We start from the raw sequence: 21,533 nt of genomic DNA on the forward strand, positions 1-21,533 counted from the left end.
TTTCTTTCTTTCTTTTTTTCTTCCTTCCTTTCTTCCTTCCTGTCTTCCTTCCTTCCTTCCTTCCCTTTCCTTCCTTTCCTTTCTTTCTTAAATCCTTTCCATCACTGTTCCAGTACAGCTCTTTGACAATTAGGGGCTCTTTCTCGGTGTCTGTGCAGAGACCAGCACCCATTCTGGGTGGTGGAGGTCCTCTCGTGTAACAGCTTCCAGGGCTATTCCGGGATCATTTCTGCCAGTGTTATTCAGAGGCAGCTTCAGGGACTGCGTTGGAGAGCTAGTGAGCATTCCTCTTATGGCTGTCCTGCCCCTGGGAGTTCTTGGGGTAGTAACAAAAGCCAAAGTCCCCAGGATGTGCCCTGCTCAATTGTATGTACTTTGTTTCATTGTGAGATTTAATTTATTACTCTGGTCTCCTGTTGCACAAAACCTATAAAAATAATCCAGGCCACTCCTTTGTTTCTTCCCCAAATACGGCTTTTGAAAGCTTCTATTGTTCCAAAGGATCTTTTCTGCTGTCTTTTGAGAGAATGAGGGATTAGATCTGTTTCTTCCGTTGGGTATTCTCCCCACATCTCCACCTGGACCCATCAGAAGTCCAAGGACACATCGCATGGCCAAAACTCCTACTAATAATAACACAAAATTGATTAATATAGTTGGAATTTATAGTTGAAGCTCAAGGACAGCAATCTCTGGGGAGGGGAAGGGAGGGCAGTTGCAGACAGGAGGAGACTTAAATGCATATTTACATAGCACTTTATGCAATAGTGAACAATAGGTTCTAATAATATTGCTTTACAGATGAGGAAACTGAGAGACCCGGGTCAAGGTCACACAGAGTAAGGGGTAGAGCTAGGATTCTAATCTCAGCAGTCTGGCTCAGTCTTCAGATTTCCCACATTGAGAAAATCTTCCCTCCCCCAGATCCCCTTGTTGCCACAACTAGAACCCTCCAAAGAATTCTCCCCACCACCCTGCTTTATTTAGCCAAAGTCTGAGTTAAAACCCCAACTGCTAGGCTTCAGTTTTCTCTTCCGTAAAATGGGAACGATAATGATGCCTGTTTCATATAGCTTTATAAGTGCTATGCATATGGTAAACATCCACTATGCGACCATTATTACTATCAGCTATTAGAGAATTTTACAGAGGTTTAGAAATACTGGCTAATCATGAGACATCTCCAGACGTTCATGAGACTGGAATTCTCCATTATTGCTTTACCAATACAAATACAAACAGGTTGTTTATCCTTGTGGTTCTGTATCTTACCCAGAATTTCAATTTTAGAAATTTCAGTTCAATGGTTTGTGTCTAAAGAGAACCATTTCTGCCATCACCACAAAGAAAGCTTGGGAACCCTTGGGTTTAAGACCCACAAGAGGGCCCACCAGGCAAAAAGATCTGTATCTTTGAGCTTTGCCCACACACATTAATTCAGATGAATAACAGAACAAAAGAAAGTACACAGCGTATTCTTTCATTAATTGGTTTATTCATCAGGAAAGGAAGAGAAGAATAAGTGCTGGCAATGAGAATAGCCAGTTTTCTGGGAATTATAAGACGTTTTTGCTTGAACGTGCTCAAAGTTTAAATAACGAGCAATAAATTATCTAAGTCAGTAGTTTTTCAACTGTGTTCAGTGGAGCCCTGGAGTTTTCCAAAGGCACCTCAGAGGCAGCTCTGAAGTTAGTAATTATCTCACTGGCTGAATGTTAACTCGCAAAGGAATGAAGGTACCGAGGCTGTGAAGCACGGAGAATGACTTTGAAAACAGTTGCACCAGAACCTGAAGACTTAATCAGTCCTGGGTATGTGTGACCTTGGTCAGGTCACTTCCCACCTCTGGTTTCTGTTTTCTGTCCAATGAGGAGAATCCATGATGTATAGAAACAGAGTTCTTTTGGCTCTAAATCGCTGAACTCACCACATGAGTTGTGTTCCCTACAATGTCTACTTCCAACAGCAACAAAAATAGTTTGGGGTTTCTTCATACAACTGTCTTCAAAGCTGGTACGTCACTTTTTTTTTTTTTTTTTTTTTTTTTACATTTCTCAGTGGTTGCAAATCATAGCTCTTTCATCTGTCCATTTGTTCACAACCAGGTATTTCATTCCGTTTACTCCAGAAATGTTCAGTCAGTGCCTTCCAAGAGCCACTGGAAGAGCCACTGGAAAAGATGAGTAGGAGAAACTTTTCTGTTTTCTCCAGGGGCTCCCAGTCCCCTGATGAGCTGGTAAACCCACTCTTGTATGGCTTATAGATGTCTCCTAAGTCTGGCCATTCTGGCTGGAGATGATAATATATTTCAGCCAAAGATCTGAGAAACCGGTAGTTGCCTTGGAAAGAGGGAGACCTACCTCCCCTGTCTTTTGAAGGGTTTCCAATAAAGTAAATATCCTTTGTCTCAGAGGCCATAAGCTTGAATGTGAAAGCAGTCCTTTCTCCTGTTCCTACCCCTTTGGTAAATGCAAAGTACCTTCAATTCCCAGATCCCTTCTGTGGCTAGCTGGTTAGCAGTAGAACACTGTTTATAAGGATCTCTGATTCGACCTTGTTTAGCAGCCATAATAACCCTTGGTTCAAATGGATCACTGTGCATAGTTAGGAAAGGCACCCTGTGTAGTAATCTGATTTAGATTAATCTAGACTCAGGGCACCTGGGTGGCTCAGTTGGTTCAGTGTCTGACTTCGGCTCCGGTCATGATCTCAGAGTTTGTGAGTTTGAACCCTGTATCAGGCTCCATGCTGACAGCTTGGACTGCTTCAGATCCCGTGTCTCCCTCTCTCTCTGCCCCTCTCCTGCTTGTGCTCTCACTCTCTCTCAAAAATAAATAAAGATAAAAAAAAATTTAGATTAATCGAGACTCAAATCCCAGATCCATCTAATTGGCTTTGTGCCTGTTGGCAAGCCACTCAACTTTGCTGAATCTTATTTTTCCTGACCTATGAAATTATGGACATGTCATAAGGTTGTTATAAGGGTAAGGACTCACCAATATAGCATGCCCAGTGTTTGTTTATGCCTCATGAGGATTCAAAAAGTGGCAGCTCTTTTTATTATCTGGTCTATGAAGAAGGCATTAGTCATCATACTGCCTATGAATGGAGAGCCGACTGGACTAGCCCTCTTAGATTATTGCGGGAATTTAAAGGAATCACTGTAGGGCTGAGCAGAGGCTTACAGATAGATGTATGCTGGGTGGGAGTCAGGGAAGCCCTAGAAGGAAGTTGGGGTCAAGCTGTCAGCAGTCTGGCCATACCAGTTGATGGAGTGGAAATCTGAATGGGGTTCAGGAGAGGAACTTTCATTGCCTCAGGTCAAAGAAGGTGTCAATGATTGACATTAGAATTGTAGGAAGGTGAATGGGTGAGACTTTTTCCCCCATCGACCTGCCTGATTAAACCAGTAATCTCCATTTGGAAAGCCGCATAATCACCATTTGGGATACTAAGCCAGAAAATCTCAAGAGTTGAGGAGGCCTCTGGGGCACATAATAAATCTAGAACAGGAGACTGGTGAATGGTGCCTTGAAAATGGAGGAGCCTAGACATTTGGAGGTTCAGGATCTGCCAGCTCAGCGGTTGCAAACTGGAGGACTTTGTTGTCACATCTATTTCAACCTGAACAATGTTTAAGGTGGAATTTCACCTACTTTTCTGGCTTTTCTCAAACATTAGATGATAGAGCCACACTGAACCTACATTCTTATGTAGCGAATTTGCTCGCACCAGCTCTTTGGGCTAGATTATTTGCCAGCTTTCTTCCCTGAAATAATCTTTCCTTCTGGTTTTTGTAACACTGTTCTGTCCTCATTTTCCTCCTCCCTCTCCACCTGCCCTTTTTCATTCCGTTTTATACAAGCCCTTCCTCCTATGCCTTAAATGCCAGCAATCTCAGGGCTGTTTTAGATTCCCTTCTTTTTCCTATTCCATCCACATACTCTTCCTGAGAAACTTTTGAATCCCAGCTATATGCTGCTGTAGAGGAGAAAAGCTTTTCCCTTCATCCCTTTTAGGTTCTTTGGCTGGTCTAATAATTAAATCTGACATAAGACAGATTAACAAGAGAAAATCAAATTTAATTTTGTATGTATGGGAGCCCATAAAAATATGAGACTCAAAGAAATGACCAGAGCAGGCAGCTTTTTATACCTTTTAGGGAAGGAAGTCATAAAAATGTAAAGAATTGGCATGACAAAAGGGTTTGGATCCGGTGTAGCAAGTAACAAGGTTTATTCAGACAACCTTCTCAGCCCTAACTTCCCTATCTCTGGTGATAAGGATGCCTTCTATCCTCCTGGTTCAGGGAGGGTACCGTTCCCATGGGAGATTTATTTCCTCTTTTCAGGGGGACAAAGGAAGGTCAGAGTGTCCGGTTTTTGCATTAGCTGTTTCTTAACTTTAATTCACAATAATCAATTTGCCGAAGTGGCGTATTTTGGGGTGGCGTATTCTGCTTTCCTTCACGGCTTCTGTCCGTGAGAGCTGTCTAGCACGTCAGGGACTTGAACTGTGCAGAACCACAGGATGGTAGGGGTTCTGGTGTGATATTTTTCTTTCTCCCTTTCATCCTTTAACTGACCTAGACTATTTTTATTTTTAAAGTCATAATGCTTGTTTTGGAAACTTATTAAAACAGAGACAGTTATAGATAAGGAAACAGAAATTGCCCATAATCCATAGAAAACCGTAATTGATATTTTGTTTAAAAGAGAATTCTACACCGTGCTGATTTCCATCACTATCCTCTCACCGAAGTTCTTTTGCTTCATAAACTCATTCTCATATTTATTTAAGTATTTTATTTCCTATCTTCTTTACTATGCGTTGTTCACATTCCCAGGCCCCATATAATGTCTAGCACACAGGAGGTGCTAAGCCTTTGTTGAATAAAGAGTCTCCACATATACAACAGAGTTAATACTTTACATACAGTTCTAGATTTTTCTTCATTTAGCATTATACTTCATCTTGCCACTGACTTAAGCATTTCTCTGTCATCTGGAATGATGAGTGAAGTCTTTTATGAATTAAGAGGATCCCCAAGGGTCATCACTGGCCTCCCATTTACTACTTCACTGAAGAGGAACACTACAGACCACTAGGCTTATTAGAGTCAATCAAGAGCAAGGCTTTGGAAATTAGAAACTTGACTAGCAGGTCGATGCTGACACGCACCATTCTCAACCCTTACATTACTTAGCTCCCCTTAGTAGAAAGAACTCTTAAGTTTGCTTTACCCAGGAAAGAAAGGCAACCTCCCTGTTGAAATCTTCCAAGAGATGCTGTTGGATCCTTTAAACTATTCCTGAAATAGTGGTGCATTGTCCTAGGGGAATGGAGGCAGGCTGAGATGAGATTTAATGTCCAAAGAACCTGAGAATGGATGCTACCATTTCTACACTTCAATCCCCAATGAGGAGAAAGTGGTCAGGTGGGAAGGTAGTGGCTGAGCAAAAGGGGAGCAGAAACTGGAATGGGGTGGGAGAAGGAGTAAAGACAGAGAAAGGGAGAAGGTACACGGAAAGGACCATGGGCACAGGAAACAGACCAGGGCTCCCATCCCATTGCCCAGTCACCAAATGCGGAACTTTGAGTAAGGTGCTTAGAACTTCAAGTCTCAACTTGGTCGTCTTTAAAGAAAGCAATTACCCATTGATACTAGTGACTATTATTAAGTCTTTCAAGATGTCTGTGCTCAGAAACTCCAGGAACAGTACAGATGAAGAGCACAGTATCACCATATCTGAAAGTGGCTGCTAAAAGGAAATGGCCTCACTGGAATTGAGGAGATGGCCACAGGAGAGGCTCAGGGTTACTTTAAATGACAATGTCAAAAGAACTGACTTTATTCAATATAAGTAAACTCAAAACATAAACATGTAACCAGTATTGACACTGTGAATTACTAACTCTAACTCTGCTCTGAGGGTCCTTGGCACTATTTGAGTTGTGGAGCTCTTCAGTGTTTGTTTCTATACCTTAACCTGTTCCCAGATTCACTCCCCCAGGGGTAAAGTGAAAATTAAAGGGCAGCCAGAGTGATGAAAAAATTTTTTAAAAAGATACCAAAGTATAAAGACAGGCATGGAACACCTGGGTGGCTCGGTCGGTTAAGCGTCCGACTTCGGCTCAGGTCAGGATCTCACGGCTTGTGGGTTCGAGCCCTGCGTCAGACTCTGTGCTAACAGCTCAGAGAATGGAGCCTGCTTCGGATTCTGTATCTCCCTTTCTCTCTGCCCCTCACCTGTTTGCTCGCTCACTCTTTCTCTCTCTCAAAAATAAATAAAACATTAAAAAAAATTTTTTAAGATAGGCAAAGTGATGCTAAAAATCCAAATTAAAACTAGACCAGAATATTTACATATTTTATTAAATCTTTACAATCAGTAATTATAATCAAATACACAATTATATACAAGGATTATATACATTTTGCCCAGACTTTTACATCACAGTACATAGTTTCCCTTAGAAATATTGTATACATTTATCACCAAACAATAAAATCCAACAACAGTAGTGTTACAGCACCTGTAAGTACAGACATCTTTTTCATAAATTACATCATAAGAAAATATACGGCTGTAAATTGGGCTTTTAAAAATGTCTTTTATAAAATCTGAACATACAATATTTCATTCACAGAATGTTTTTTTTTTTCTATGTTCTGACTGAAGCCTTGTGCATAAAACGACCGGTTGGAATATTTACTAAATCAGCCCACCCCACCTCCAAAATTATAAGCACGACTTGAATTACTTATGCTGAGCTTCCTTTATAATGAATCTGACATGGGGTCTGGTGAGAGAACAAATGCTGGTTTTATTGTAAAAAGGGCTATGATGATAATATTTGAATTTTTAAAAAATTCTCAAAAGCATAAGCATATTAGAAACTAAAACCAGAGAGTGCACAATTTATCATTTTACTAATACTGTGAAGAAAAAGGGAAAAGTATAATGTCAAAAAATAATTTGTTCTTGAAACAACTGTATTCTTGTTGGAAGCCTATTAAATGTTAAAAAAAACAAACAAACAAACAAAAAAACCTGCCAACAAAATATCCCATCCTAAACATATCCAGTAAATTACAATTCTTTCATACCTAAAACTTTATGGGAAAATTATTGCAAATTAGGGTATTATCATTTCAATGGACTTTCATAAGCAGAAAAACTATAGCTATTTTTAGTAGGTAAACAAGTTAAGTTTTAAAACTTGAAAATACCTGAATTAAACACTTGCTCTAATATCTAACTTTTCACTTTCAGATAAATTCCTTACTTGATTCCAGGTTTGTAAACATTGTATAAATCCTTCTTATTCAAACAATTTTATGGCTGTGGCGATCACTTCATCTCTATTTCTATGCAGTCAACATTTAACTGAGGTAGACCAGATGTTTCTAAAATTCAGGGTCTCATAGAATCCCCTGAATATTTAGGAAGTAAATAAAACGTCTATCAAAGGTATTTAAAAAACAAAACATTAAAAAAAAACAAAAACCTAATGCTGTTGGAATTTTTTAATGAACTCAAAAACAACTTCATGGCAGTACATTGAATAATAATAATAATAATAATAATAATAATAATGAATAATGATAATGCTGGGAGTTTTGAGGCTGAACATTATACCTTCTTAACTAGGGAAAAATCAAATATGATTCTGGGTATAAAGTATAATTTCTTAAATTTTTTTTTCTTTTTTTTTTTTTAAGGATTCACTTTTCTAAAAAAGTGAACAATTTGCTTCTAGACATCAATGAATGGCAACAACTCCCCCTAATGGCCAAAGGAAGGGAGAGTAAGCTGGTTCTCGTTACCATGAGAACTTTGTGGGGAAAAAAAAATTTTTTACGTTGTTTTGCTAACTTAGAAAGTTGGATTTAGACAACAATGACTCTGAGCTACAAATACAAAATCAAACCAATGTATATAAGGCTTCTGTAATCAAAGTCTTAGAGGAACATCTGCTCCTTTTCTCAAAGCCCCAGTCCTACAAATCAAGGCAAGTCAAATAATTAAGCTTCAGCTATTTTGGCAGCTTTGCAATTAAGATGAACAAAGCACTATATCTATCCTTCCATATACTGTATGTATTATAGTTCTATCTTCTTACACCAAATTTCACATGCAGAAAGACTAAAATATCCACTTTAGTGTCAGGTTTAATTAAGGGCCAATAATGATCTTATAACTACTCTTCCCCACCCCTCTCCCCCCCAAAAGTGTCTTCTCTATTAGTTTTATTACTCATTGACCCAGTTACATTTAGCCGGAATTTTTGAAAGCAGCTATTCATCCCCTTACAAAAGAATATGACTACCTGGGATCTAAGACACACTGTACATGAATATACATAACTACAGTACAGCACTGCTGTTCTCTTAACAGCTCCATATACAGTTTAAGTTCATTAGTACCTCAAAACTGTTTTCAGAAAAGACTATTAGGTCATGTCATGGTAAAGAGAAAGAAAATTAAGTCTCACAAATACTCCTTTAGACTGATTTAGGTAAGTTTTAAAAAATAAATAAAATGAATAAAACCATGATTTCAACTACAGGGCTGTCTATAGGATATCAACAACAATTTTTAAAAACTTAAATGTGGCTAGCACCAGACTGCCACCAAAAAAAAAAAAAAAAAAAAAAAAAAAAAAAAAAAAAAAAAAGAAAAGAAAAAAAAAAAAGAAAAGAAAAGAAAAGAAAAAGAAATTCTCATTAAGCTATATGGCTATTTGTTAGTTGCTACTGTGTAAGTTTTTTACACAGGTTACCATAGACTAATTTTCAAGTCCATATCAGAAGGAATATTTGTTAAAACAAAACAAAAATGAAACATCTTAAAAACCATGATTCAACAGAAAATGTGACAGACTCCTTAGGTGCAACTTTAGAAACCATAGTTTCAAAGAAGAAAAATAGTAGTTTCCCTAGGATTTTCAGATTACTACCACAGTTTTATTATGGCTCCCTAAGATAGAAAAATGGAACATAATGTACTCAGCTACTGGCGATGTGGCCCTTGTGGCTCAAATTGCATACTAAACATGGGATGGAGTAAGGCTGATGGCTAGAGTTAATCACCTCTAAGAGCGATGAACTGGAAAAGATTTATAATTTGCCCTACAAGGACAGAACTTTAAGTGCCATTTCAGGTCAGTCACAGCTTTCCCTATGGAAGGCCCAATGGCAAGTTCATTATCACAACATTACAGTTTCCCCCTTGTTCCATTTTTCAGAAGCATTAAGTAACCAATTTCCACAATATATTATATGACCTTTTATCCTGGTCCCAACGATTAGCCTTTATGCAGAGAACTCACTGAGAAAGTACACTGGCTTCACCTTTGGTTTAAATGAAAAGGACATTGTGAGGAGAGAAAAAAAATCAAGTCCTCTTGATCATTTGTTACACAATGAAGCAAGTGAAAGTGATGAGCAAAGGCTGCTTTCACCATGAATGCATCTGCTTCACAATCACTTAGGTCACTCTGAGTGTTTTTGTGAAGGCAACATAACCAGAATGCCCGCAGTACTCACCTGTATTTTCCCCAAAGAGTCTCTAACCCCAAAACCAAGAAAGCTGAACTTCCTTTAATTAGAAAGCTCTACAAATTCCTATTCTCCTCTCCACTATTAACCAAATTTGTTTCTTGTCTATCTGACAAGACTGCAGAAATCTGGTTCCTAGGAACGCCAGCAATCTTTTCCTGGCCTGAGGTGCTGCAGGGTGGCACGCGACGCTGTCATGGGGTCAGGGTGGGGAGAGGGGGAGGGTTGGGAGTTTCCATTTTTGATGGGACGGTTTTAAGCAAGGTCAGTTCTAACACGGCATGTTCCAGATTCCTATGTTAACTATCTCAGTCAGAACGTGGTTGCTCATCACCATACTAGAAGACTCCCATTAGAGAGCCTGCTTAGTATTCGGGTGTCTGTTAACCACAGTTTGGCTTTTCTTTTTAAATACCTACCACCAGATTCTTTAGTGAGTCATAGTTCATCTTTCTCCATCATTTCAAATGCTTCTATATCTTCATTCCAGTCTGCTAATATGGAGTCTATAGGCTGGACCTTTTTACCCCAGCTAACATTAGGATTGGAATCTTCCTCAGTTTCTGATTGTTCTTGAAGCTGGTTATCTAAATCTGTACATTCACCATCAAGACTTGTAGTCTCATGGTTTTCCATGGGGTTAGAAATCTGTTCAGAAGGAGAAACACTTGCAGCATTGTCCATATCTGCTGGAGATAATGATTCTGGTTGAGAGTTTAGAGAACTTTCCTCAGGAGACTCTTGATCAACCAAATCAACCTCCTGAGAACTTGATGTAATCTGTTCAGCACTCTGAGAATCATTTTCAGAGGATGGTTGTTCTTCATTTTCCATTTCAGGATCTGTACATGAAAGAAACAAGCTTCATGCTACTCTTCTACTCAAAATATTTACTATCACACTTTTAACAGCCTACTGGTTGTTGCAATAAAATGAAGAAATAAAAAAGAAAGAAAAACATGTTAATGCAGAGCAGTGAACATTAACACTGAAGAGTAAAAGACTGCCTTTAATCATGTAATCACATGTTTTCTGTATATTCATTTTGCAAAATGTGCCATTACAAAATAAACATTCTTCCAAACTGAAAAGAGTGACTCTAGTAACTGACAAGTCTTCAATGGGGATTAGTAAATATGCCAACGAATACACTAAACAATACTATTATTTAAGTGTACATAGATTTGCATTGTAGGTCTAAAATTTATTAAATATCTCAATTCAGGAAAGCTTGCACATGAGAACATATGAAATAGAGTAAATTTTAAACAGCACTTATCATAACTATATTTTAAGATAATATTCTTTTGAAAAGTGAAATTCCCATGCAGTAAGCCATGAGAATGTCAATAATACAAAATTTTGGATGATTTGAGGGTACTAATGTGGTTAAATATTTTCATAAAGACACAAACTAAGATTATTTACAAAACTTGTATTTCATTATTGTAAGTCTATGAATTATAAGACCATTTTAAAATCCACTGGAAGGCTAAGAGTAGGTTAAACCTCTTGTAATGAATATACAATGAAGCCACTAGAAGCATCCTATTTGGGGTTCCAACAAGAAAGTGCTTCCACAGCACTGATGCCCCATGCTGCCTCATCCTCAATCTCTGTGCTTAGCCAGCAAGCAAGTCCTGAGGGTCCTCTGTGTGATGGGCACTGTGCAAGGTACTGGGGGTAAAACGAGGCAAAAACAGACACCAGATTTGCCCTTATGGATCTTTTAGTCCAGGTGGGGAAAACATTTCCAAATAATCACACAAAATAAATGGAAAACTCTGTGACATGTTTTATGTTGCTAGGAAAGGTTACAGGGAATAGGAAAGAATAGAGTTGAGGGTTTCCTTTGGAAACTGACACTTGAGCTCAGATTTAAAAGTAGAGTTAATCCATCAAAGAAGGAAGGGAAGATGGACATATTATAAAACCAGAAAAACTAAAGGAAATACAGGTATGCAGGAAGGTACAGACAGGTGTGTTTATGCGTACTCTAAGTAGGATTATCTGACTAGGGAAGTTTAAGTTCTTGGGGAGGGGGGCGTTGGGGGAGTCTCCACATTCTCTTCTAAGCTGTGGAAAAGGTACACTTGAATTCGACAATCAGGAAAACTATGGTGGTGACCAAAGAAGAGAAAGCGGAAACTGGCTGCTTGGCGCTCATTTACACTAGGCTACCCTAAATTCAAGGGAAAACAAAAAGAAAACCTTCAAGTTTTTTTCTAGAATTGTATTAATCTAGTTTTAGAAGAATAGGAAAGGGCGTAGTGCTGTTTTGTCTAGTAATAAAAATTGTGCTTTTGGCAAAATTACCCGAGGGATACATGTATTATGTAGTATTATTTTGGAAATCTAGCTAACACAAAAGGATAAGAAAACAGAAGAGTCGGTGTAAATATAGGAAAAGAAAAGATCAAGTTGAATTTTCAATTGTATTGTATGCTTAAACTCAAAGCAACTCTCAATTTAAAAAAATACCATTAAAAAAAAGAACTTGATAAAGAGGGTAAAAATAAGATACATACGCAAACAACCTCTCTCTAGTAACAACTGGTTAGGATTAAATTAAGTACCATTTTCACAATAAAAGTAAAAACTATAAAACAAATTTATTATGAAAGGAACAAGACTATATTACTTAATACTATAAAATCTCAATGAAAACACACAACAAGATCTAATTATATTTGTAGCTAAGGGTATGTTCCTGTCATAATATTTAACAAAAACTTCCTACTTCTATGAAAGCATCATGTTCCCATTCTACTTCTTTTTGTTTTCTTTTGGGAGCAGATAGAACTATTTTCAAGTTCTTATGGAAGAATATATCAATGAGAAGTGAAGAAATTGTAAAAAAGTGAGAGGAGAGTTGCCTTATCAGATATCTAAATGCACTCAAAACAGCAAACTTGTACTATTGGCATAGGAGTAAACAAACAGATTAGTGGAAAAGAAGTGCTAGTCTGGAAACACATGGAATATATGAGAAGAGCTGGTAAATAGCAAAGAGGCAGCAATCAGGAAAGTAAAAATGGCAGATGGAGAAATAGGAAAAGGAAGGAAGGAGTCAGTGTCTGCCACACTAATACACATTTTGATTCTAAGGTGCCTGTTAGCACTGGCATGGAGTACCACGATCCTAAGAGCATTAGCAGCTATGTCATTAAATTCAGGAATAGATCAGAAACACAGGAAGCAAAAAAAAGAGTGAAGAAAATGTCAAGATACAAAGACAAGAAAGTTATTAAGTTGTAATAATAAAAGGACAAGGGAGCCTTGGCAAAGACTCAGAGACTGGATGTTCCACAATCATTCATTCATCTGTACAACCAGCATTTGCTGAAACAAGAATACAGAGATGAGAGCAGGTAAAGAAATACAATGTGATATGAGTGTCAAAGTAGAACTCATTAAAAAGACACTTTTAAATTTTACCTATAAGAATAAGAGAAAATTCCATAAAGAAGGTGGTATTTAAACTGGGTATGCAGGATGGCTAAATGTCCTCAAAGAGAAAATGGGCCATGGGGATGGGCACAGGGATTGATGAGCATTTCCAGAAAGAGGGAAGAGATGTCCAAATGCAAAAACGCATGAGAAAGCATGCCAGGTTGTAGAAGGAGGGCAGGTATGTATCGATTCTGCTTAAAAGAAGGTTTCAGATGCTCCTTTCTAGGCAAAGAGGCCTTCTGCATACATATTAGATTTTTTTCCCTGAAGCAAATCCTTTCCAATAGCAACCCAAATCCTACAGTTCAAATTTAGGGCACATTCACCCCAATCGAGTTCAGTGGGAAATAATCTTAGGAAAAATAACACTGCCAGACTTCAACCTTGGGCAGTTCAAACCATGGCACCTTTCCGCTCTTTCCCCTATTTTCTCTGTCTGCCTCTTTATCAGGTAGACAGAAATATAGGAGTAGCCCTGAAAACATCCTTCTACAGCTCTTAAGGCACCACAGGCCTACACTGTAAACTGCAAGCATGATAATGTATTGAACCTTTAAAATGACGAGTCTTTTCCCCTTGAAAATACTGAGAAAGGGAAATGGATTCTTAACTATAAACTGTTTGAAATTTGGACCTAAATGAAAGAGCACAGTGTATTTTGTTTGTGAGCACAGGTTTGGACTAAGTACCTTTATAAACTCTTGAAATTTGGGAAGACGGGGCACACATGACAGACATAATATTAAAACTTCTGTGGATAACTTAACTTTTAGATGTATGACTGGTTTGACCCGAGGAAGCAATGTTTCCACTTGATAAATTAAGAATGCTTTACTTCTGAAGAATGCGTAGTAAGATACGTGAACATTTTTGCTAGCAGATAGGACTGTTGCAGATATTTCTGTATTAATGGCCGGGACTTCTCAGAATAAGACAGTTAACAGTGGGAGTGGGGGGCTTGTTCTGGACTTCTATTTTCTGTATTAATATGTGGGAAGAACTGCTCGATCCAAACTGTATGACATTATACAGGAAGTATGGATTTGTGCAATGAGATTTTTAAAGGGCAATCTGGAGGACATTTAATGTTGAGATTTTAAGGATGCTAATTGTTTGGGGTACTTATACAATCTTACCTGGTACCCCTGATGGTACAATATGGCTCAGACATAGCTGGAAATTAAAAAAAAAAAAAAAAAAAAAAAAAAGTGCCTACTTAGTACTATTCAGTGCTTCTTAAAGTGTAGCTGAGTGGGATTATCTGCGATGCTTGTTTAAAATGTCAGATTCTGGTCCCCTGCCTTCAGAGAGTCTGATTCAATATTCTGGAGTAGGACTCTGGAATCCACACTTGTAACAAGTACATCAGCTGATTCTGATGCAGAAGAGAAACACTGACGCATACAGTAATGGCACAAGACAAATCAATGACAACCACCACAGACATTAACTTCTTAGGATATTTTCCTAAGTATTCTGAATGAAGTAGTTGATTTACTAAAACTATTGTCGATTTTTTTGTTGTATTGATAATAGTGTTACATTGATTTAGTAAATATAGTTGCACAGTGCCTGAAAGACCTACATAAAAAAGGGAATTTTTCAAGACTTTGTGTCAAAAGATGACTCTATAACAGAATCACAGTTCAACAAATTTAGAGACCAGCAAAACTTTACATATAATTTAAGTAAAGCCCTTTTACTGCTAGGTCCTTAAAATAGAACACTGTTCAGATAATACTTTTCGTACAGTAATCCACTCCTGCCTTATTCACGGTTTCCCTTTCTGAGGTTTCAGTTACCTGCAGTCAACCATGGTCAGGAAGCAGATGACCCTCCTCCTCCTGACACAGCATCAGAAGGTCACTAGCAGCCTAATACTGTCACAATGCCTATGTCATTCACCTCACTTCATCTCATCACGTAGGAATTTATCATCTCACATCACCACAAGAAGAAAGATGAGTATAGTACAATAAGATATTTGGAGAAAGCCCACATTCCCCTAAGTCTCATTACAGTATATTGTTATAACTGTTCTAGTTTATTATTAGTTATAATTATTAACCTTTTATCGTGTCTACTTTATAAATTAAACTTTATTACAGGTATGTATGCATAGGAAAACATGGCAAATATACAGATGGATATACTATCCAGTTGCAGGCATCCACTGGGGGGTCTTGGAACATATCTCCCACAGATGGGGGGGGTGCTACCTATAGAATTTATCTTTTCTCACATTCTTTCTCTAGTATGGGAAGCACATGCTTTGCTATGATCTTGTAGTCCTAATCCCATGTACTCCTACACACATACACATTTCTAAAACAAAGTCGATATTTTACATACTTTATACTGTATTCAAATAAAAGTGATCAAAAGTAACACATGCCAAAACAACGTCTTTGTTAGACTGACTCTTGCATTGACATGGACTAGCGAATTCATCTATTATATGGATATATAATTCACAGGATTTGTTATGACAGGATCGAAAAAGAATTATTATCATGGGACAGCTGACTAGACATGAAAATAATCTAATCACATTAAACAAGATAATTATCATGATATCCACTGAAACACAATTATATATATATATATATTTGCATATGCATGTGTGTGGATATATACACGTACACAAATACATATATACATATATATAATTTAAGGCTTATTAATGCAAGATACTTACTACTGTTAATAATGTAGCTTGGAATCATTTTACCTTTTAATATTGCTGCTGAAATTCCAATGGTAGCACAAAATGGGGGGAGAAAAGCAAAGGCATTAAAGACTTATATGGAATAATAATTTGCCTGTGTTTGATGTGCATAAATGCATATACGTAGGAAAGAGTTGAGTAAAAGGACTTGGGGAAATAAAATCACAAACACAGGAGGATTTAAGATTAGAAATCCTTTCTATTCTGTTGTTCCCAACTCTACATCCTTATGTACATATGTCCTACTCCGTTGTTCTTAAATAGTTGACACTTGAAAGGATCTCAAAGAAGAATAAAGCACTATAAGAATGAGAAGACAAGACAAAACAACACTGACTTGGCTAGCACTAGGTTATAGCTAACCTTTTTTTTTTTTTTACTGTTTCACTTGGAAGTTACACTGAATTGAATCAGTTTCCTACATATCTGTGAAACAAACATCCCAGGGGATTCAACAACCTGCACCAATTACACAACTTTAGCCATTTACAGGTAATGGGAGAAATAGAGTTCTCCCTCCAGGCTCCTCCGGTAGATCAGGAGGTGCGGCTACCATAAGCAGGATGGTAGTAGTCTATGTCTGATGGTTCACTTTCCCTCATTTCTCCACTATCCCAGGATGTGAAATATAAGAGAATACCAGTAAGACCTGCCGTTTATACAATAATTTGGGTTTCGAATAGCTTTCAAATAACTAACAAACATTGTGGCCTATAGAGGACTATATATTATCGTGAATTAAGGCATGCTGCCTTGTTCTTCAGACATCACTTATATCTCTTATAACTTATAAATCCCTATGTGATAAACCTACACCTCAGTGGGTAGAAGCTGCTAGATTTGTACTGCCTTCAACAAGACAGTGGTCATTTGATTATTGGTGGCCTGCTGAAACCTAATTACTAGTATACTGTATACAATACCACTCGATACAATCTTTTTATTCCTTATCAAAGAAATGTAAGATCTAGTATCAGCAGAACTGAATGGTGAACATGTGTGGATATTTAAATTGACTCTCTTGATATATTCCCCCATATGTTTATCACTGGGCAGGACCATAGCAAAAATGATAAATTACATGTAAAAAACATTATTCTGAAAGCATCCTAAGTCAGCAAACAAAGCAAAGTAAATGTTTTGCAACTCTTATTTCCAAAAGAAAAATATATATTGAAAGCATCTTCTTTTTAACTTCTTTTACCAGTGCACCAAAAATAACTTTCTATAACTCATTTTTGTTATCAAACTAGTAAAACTAATGCTAAGCTACATCAAAAACAAGGATTTTTTTTACCCTTACCTCTATCTTTTGCTTTGTCAGAAAGGAGCACCTCCACCTCCTCATATTCCCGGATGGCATCCAGTATGATACTTCCTTCTTTACTAAATAAGAATAGCATGGGGATCTTGATGTCATCTGTGTCCTTCCCATCACCTGCCATCTGGAACAGAGGGGCAGTATCACTGCTGCTCCCCTCATTGTCATCTAGCAGAAAATGAATACAGCAAACATAAAAACATCTGTCCATTAAAAAGATCTACAGACAAAACTTTACTGTTTTTTTTCCCTGTTGGCAGCATTTATTTTATGCATCAAGAATCATAAAAATGAACATACTTGGGGCTCACTAATTCCACTCCTAGAAATTTATCCTGAGGAAAGAACTCAAAAGAAGCAAAATGATTTACTCCCAAAGTAGTTTACTGGAGTGCTACTTATAATTGTGAACAACTGTGAACTATTATAAGTAAATTATAATTAAGTACTGGATGGGACACCCAGGAAAACAGATTATTATTATTACATGAAAAAAGTAGAACTCAAAATTCTATGATTATGACTAAAAACTTCCATATGCTTATGAAAAGCCTTGGATTTTTCACTCAAAGACTTGGATTACAATGATAGAACTATGAATGAAATTTTATTGTTGCTTAAGATTTCCTTTAATGGCATTTACCAAACTACCTATTGGTAGTTCTTTTTTATATACTGCTCACAAGGAAGAATTATGATAGTCGTTTCCGCTCTGTAAGTTGAGGTGACCATTACTGTTAGTTTACATTGGTTAGCTAACCGCAGTAGGACTGCTCAATACTGTTTGACCACGGGGCCAGCCATGTCCACCTCTAACTGCACACGCCAGGTGAAGAACCTCCTTGTCCCTTCTCAGAGAGCTTGCTCTGAGGACCCACCTCCTTAGCAATAACTGACTAGACAAGCATGGCCACCTGACAGTCTCTCTGGAGGACCTAGAAGTGGCACACAGAATGACTGCTCCGGGTAGCAGGGGGTAGTGATCTAGTAAAATAACAGACTCATGGTTGAGGCTGCAATTTTACAAAGACTTCTTGGAACTAATGGGCACAGAGGGAACAAGCTGGTGAGAAGCTAGAGAGTGAAGCAGAACTGCAAAGAGATGCAGAGAAGAGAGTCTAGGAAGACCCAGAGATAAGAGACAGATGTGAAAAATGCTACTTAAAAAATCATGGTTCCTGATGATTTTTGCTCAGTTGAACTTCTTTCGTGTTCAATTAAAATAATCCAGTCCCATGTAGTAAACAAACTTTCCATCTTAAACCAGTTTAATCAATTACTGTCTCTTGCAGACAAATGATTATTCTAAGATAATTTTTACTTCTAGTACTTGCGGTAAAAAACTTAGTCTTAATTATTAGCTCATTTATTTACAATTAAAACTAGAAAAAACAAAATACTTCATCAGAAACAAAAAAACATAGGAAAAAGAAATTATAATACAAGAAAGCTTCCTTTTAAAAATTAAATTTTCTGAGAATAAAGATCATTGCCTCTTGTTTACCCACAGAACTCAGTAGAGGATTCTGCTACTAATAACTACTAAAGACAACATTTGACTTGACAAACCTCGCAGACTAGAGAATACCACAAGAGTCACACTTTATAGGGAAAATGGTAACTATTCCACTTATGTTCCAGACTTTACTTTTTATATTTTAAAGTCTTGGTGAAGAGGTGTTCAAAGTGATAGTGATGACAAGCATTAAATTCTTCAATAAAAGATATCTCTGTGTGGAAAATAACTAAGGATAGAGAGATGATTTGAGCGGAGCATCAGCAGCGACCTGTTTCTGTAATTGGCCAGAAAGTGAATGTTTTGGACTATGCAGTTCTCTACTCCATTACTGTGGCTCAAAAGTAGGCACAGACAGGAGCGCCTGGGTGGCTCAGTTAGTTGAGTGTCCGGCTTCGGCTCAGGTCATGATCTCGCGGTTCATGAGTTCAAGCCCCACATTGGACTCTGTGCTGACAGCTCAGAGCCTGGAGCCTGCTCTGTATTCTGTGTCTCCCTCTCTCTCTGTCCCTCCTGGCTTGTGCGTGCATGCACTCTCTCTCTCTCAAAAATAAAAAAACATTAAAAAAATTTTAAAGTAGGCATAGACAATAAATAATTTTTTTCATTGAAACAAATCCTAATATTTTATCTTAAACGTCCTAAATTATTTTCGTTGAAATAAACCTTAACATATATTTTTATGTTTTATTTATTTATTTATTTCCAGAGAAAGAGAGCACACGTGCAAGGGGGGGGGGGGGGGGCGGCGGGCAGAGAGAGAATCCTAAGCAGGCTCCACACCAGCAGTGCAAAGCCTGACGTGGAGCTCGAACCCATGAACCGTGATATCATGACTTGAGCTGAAACTAAGAGTCAGATGTTTGACTGAGCCATTCAGGAGCCCCTAAATCCTAATATCTTATTTTAAATGTCTTTTTATTTATCTTGAATTCAAAAAGGAAATCTATTCTAATAAGAAAGAAAAAATTCAAAAATTGATCTCCCCTGTGAGAGACACTATAAAAACTTAACTTCATAATTAGGATGTGACCTCAGGTCTTCTAGTTCTGAATATAAACTATTATAGTGTCAAAATGCATATTTTCCCTGACAGTCACGGACTGCCTGTTATAAGTGATTTTCTATGAAAAATAAAAAAGCAGAACACACTGGTTGAAATGCAGAGGTAAAATGATTTGAGTTTGTAATTTCAGTGGAAAAAGACCCAAGAAAATAAAAATTTGCTAGCAATTAGTACTTATACCTATGGTATGTAAGCCCTTATGCTAAGAAATTTTATGTATTATTATCTTCAAACCTTACAACCACCTAAAAGATATTTATTAACATTTTCACTGGAGCTTAAAAAAAATTCTATTGAATAAACTGATAAACTAAAGCTGGGCCAAGGCCAAGGTTACACCATGATCTTGTGGCAGAGCCAGGAACTGTTCCCCCATGTATTTGACTCCAAACCCTGCAACTTTGTGGAGGAATGAGTATTTTTAATGGCTCCCCACTGGAGGTGACAGGGTGTAATTCTTGCCTTTAAGGGGCTTTGGATCTCAAAGCACATTTTTTATTCACAGTGTTGGGTGCTTTGGGGTACCCTGCCTTCACACACACTTTCACTGGCATTAATATACAGAAACCTAAATCTAGACTTTCAAAAAAGATACAAGATACATAGAAATTATTAAGAGTGTCACTGGATTACCCATCCATTACACTGACTAGTGAAGTAAAAATAATATGATGAATTCCAATAAAATTTTGAAAAATACAAGGAAAAAATCCTAAAAATCATCTCCTCATCAACACAATGGCACAGAGGATTACTCACCAATAACAATGCCACCAATGGCACCAGCATTCTGAATGTTGCGTGCCTTTTCTGCAAACATGCACTGTCCTCTTTGTATCAAAGCGATTTTTCCCATCACTGCCTCGGGGTTAGTGAGCTCTGAACAACCATTGTATGGTTTACTGCTTGCAACAAATCCTCTCGTCTGTCAGAAATAAAAGTAACTTAAATATTCCTTTATCTTCTCAAATCACTCACTATCTAGAGTTTTAAATAAGCCTTATTTCTTTTCTAATGATAACACATCCAATATATAAATTTTTGTTTTGAACATTTTGCATATCATATAGTACCCAACTGACATTTTACTGTGCTCTGCAGTTTATAAAGCATTTTTACATAAATGACTAAATCTGATCTTTATAAAAACTCTAAGAAAAATAATACAGATGATATTTCCATTTTACATATGGGGAAACTGAGACTCAGTTTACCTAGTATGCTCAAAGACACAATGTTAGTGAGTGGTAAAGTTGGAATACGTAAATCTGTAGGCAGTTTCACTATGTACCCACACCCACAATTAAAATAGCTGGTAACCATTTTTAAATCATCACTGGTAGCCAGAAAAAATTTTGAAAGAGGAAAAAATTGGATTTAGTCTACATGAATCTGTAAGCAGTTCTTCTTCTTAGAAAAATTAAATCCACTAGAGAACTGACTTTAAAGATGCTAAAATAAAGATATTTTAATATCCCTCTCTTAGAACATAAACTCCATGAGGGCATGGATCTTCATTGGCTTTGTAAACTTGATATACAGCAAACACCTAATAAAACAGTGCCTAGAATATAGTAGGGACTCAATAAAGAGGTGCTGAATGGATGAGTCAATCCACAAACCTATATAGCTTTAAAATACACATATAAAAATGGCCTAAATTAGGGGTAATGGAGTTCAAAGACCATTGGCTTTAGATGGTCAGGCTACTTGTGTCTGGTCCCAACTCTGCAACCAATTAGATAAACTTGTGCACTGTTTAGCAATGCAGGTCTTTGTTTCCTGTGTTAAAACTAAGGGGATGGGCTAGCTTAGTGGTCTTCCTATTGGTCTGGTGGGACCTCAGCATCACTCTCCATAGCCACTTGGGCCAAAACACCTCTG

General features: G+C 37.4%; 1 protein-coding gene across 10 annotated transcripts in view; it reads right to left on the reverse strand.

Annotated features, from left to right (window-relative positions):
• Positions 1-6,358: 6,358 nt before the first annotated feature.
• The window catches only part of EDEM3 (ER degradation enhancing alpha-mannosidase like protein 3), a 69,408-nt gene continuing 54,233 nt past the window's right edge, over positions 6,359-21,533 (reverse strand). For 5 of the 10 annotated variants that reach the window (XM_045452670.1, XM_045452671.1, XM_045452666.1 and 2 more), the window contains 4 exons: positions 20,409-20,574; positions 17,050-17,235; positions 15,717-15,764; positions 6,359-10,407 (listed from right to left, as the gene is read on the reverse strand). In XM_045452670.1, coding sequence (XP_045308626.1) covers positions 10,004-10,407; positions 15,717-15,764; positions 17,050-17,235; positions 20,409-20,574 — 804 coding nt within the window. In that variant the 3' untranslated portion in view covers positions 6,359-10,003. The remainder of the gene's footprint in view (positions 10,408-15,716; positions 15,765-17,049; positions 17,236-20,408; positions 20,575-21,533) is intronic. The other 5 variants (XM_045452669.1, XM_045452668.1, XM_045452673.1 and 2 more) reach the window with 2 other exon arrangements.

This window comes from Leopardus geoffroyi, chromosome C3 (genome assembly GCF_018350155.1).
Source record: "Leopardus geoffroyi isolate Oge1 chromosome C3, O.geoffroyi_Oge1_pat1.0, whole genome shotgun sequence".
Taxonomy (NCBI): Eukaryota; Metazoa; Chordata; class Mammalia; order Carnivora; family Felidae; genus Leopardus; species Leopardus geoffroyi.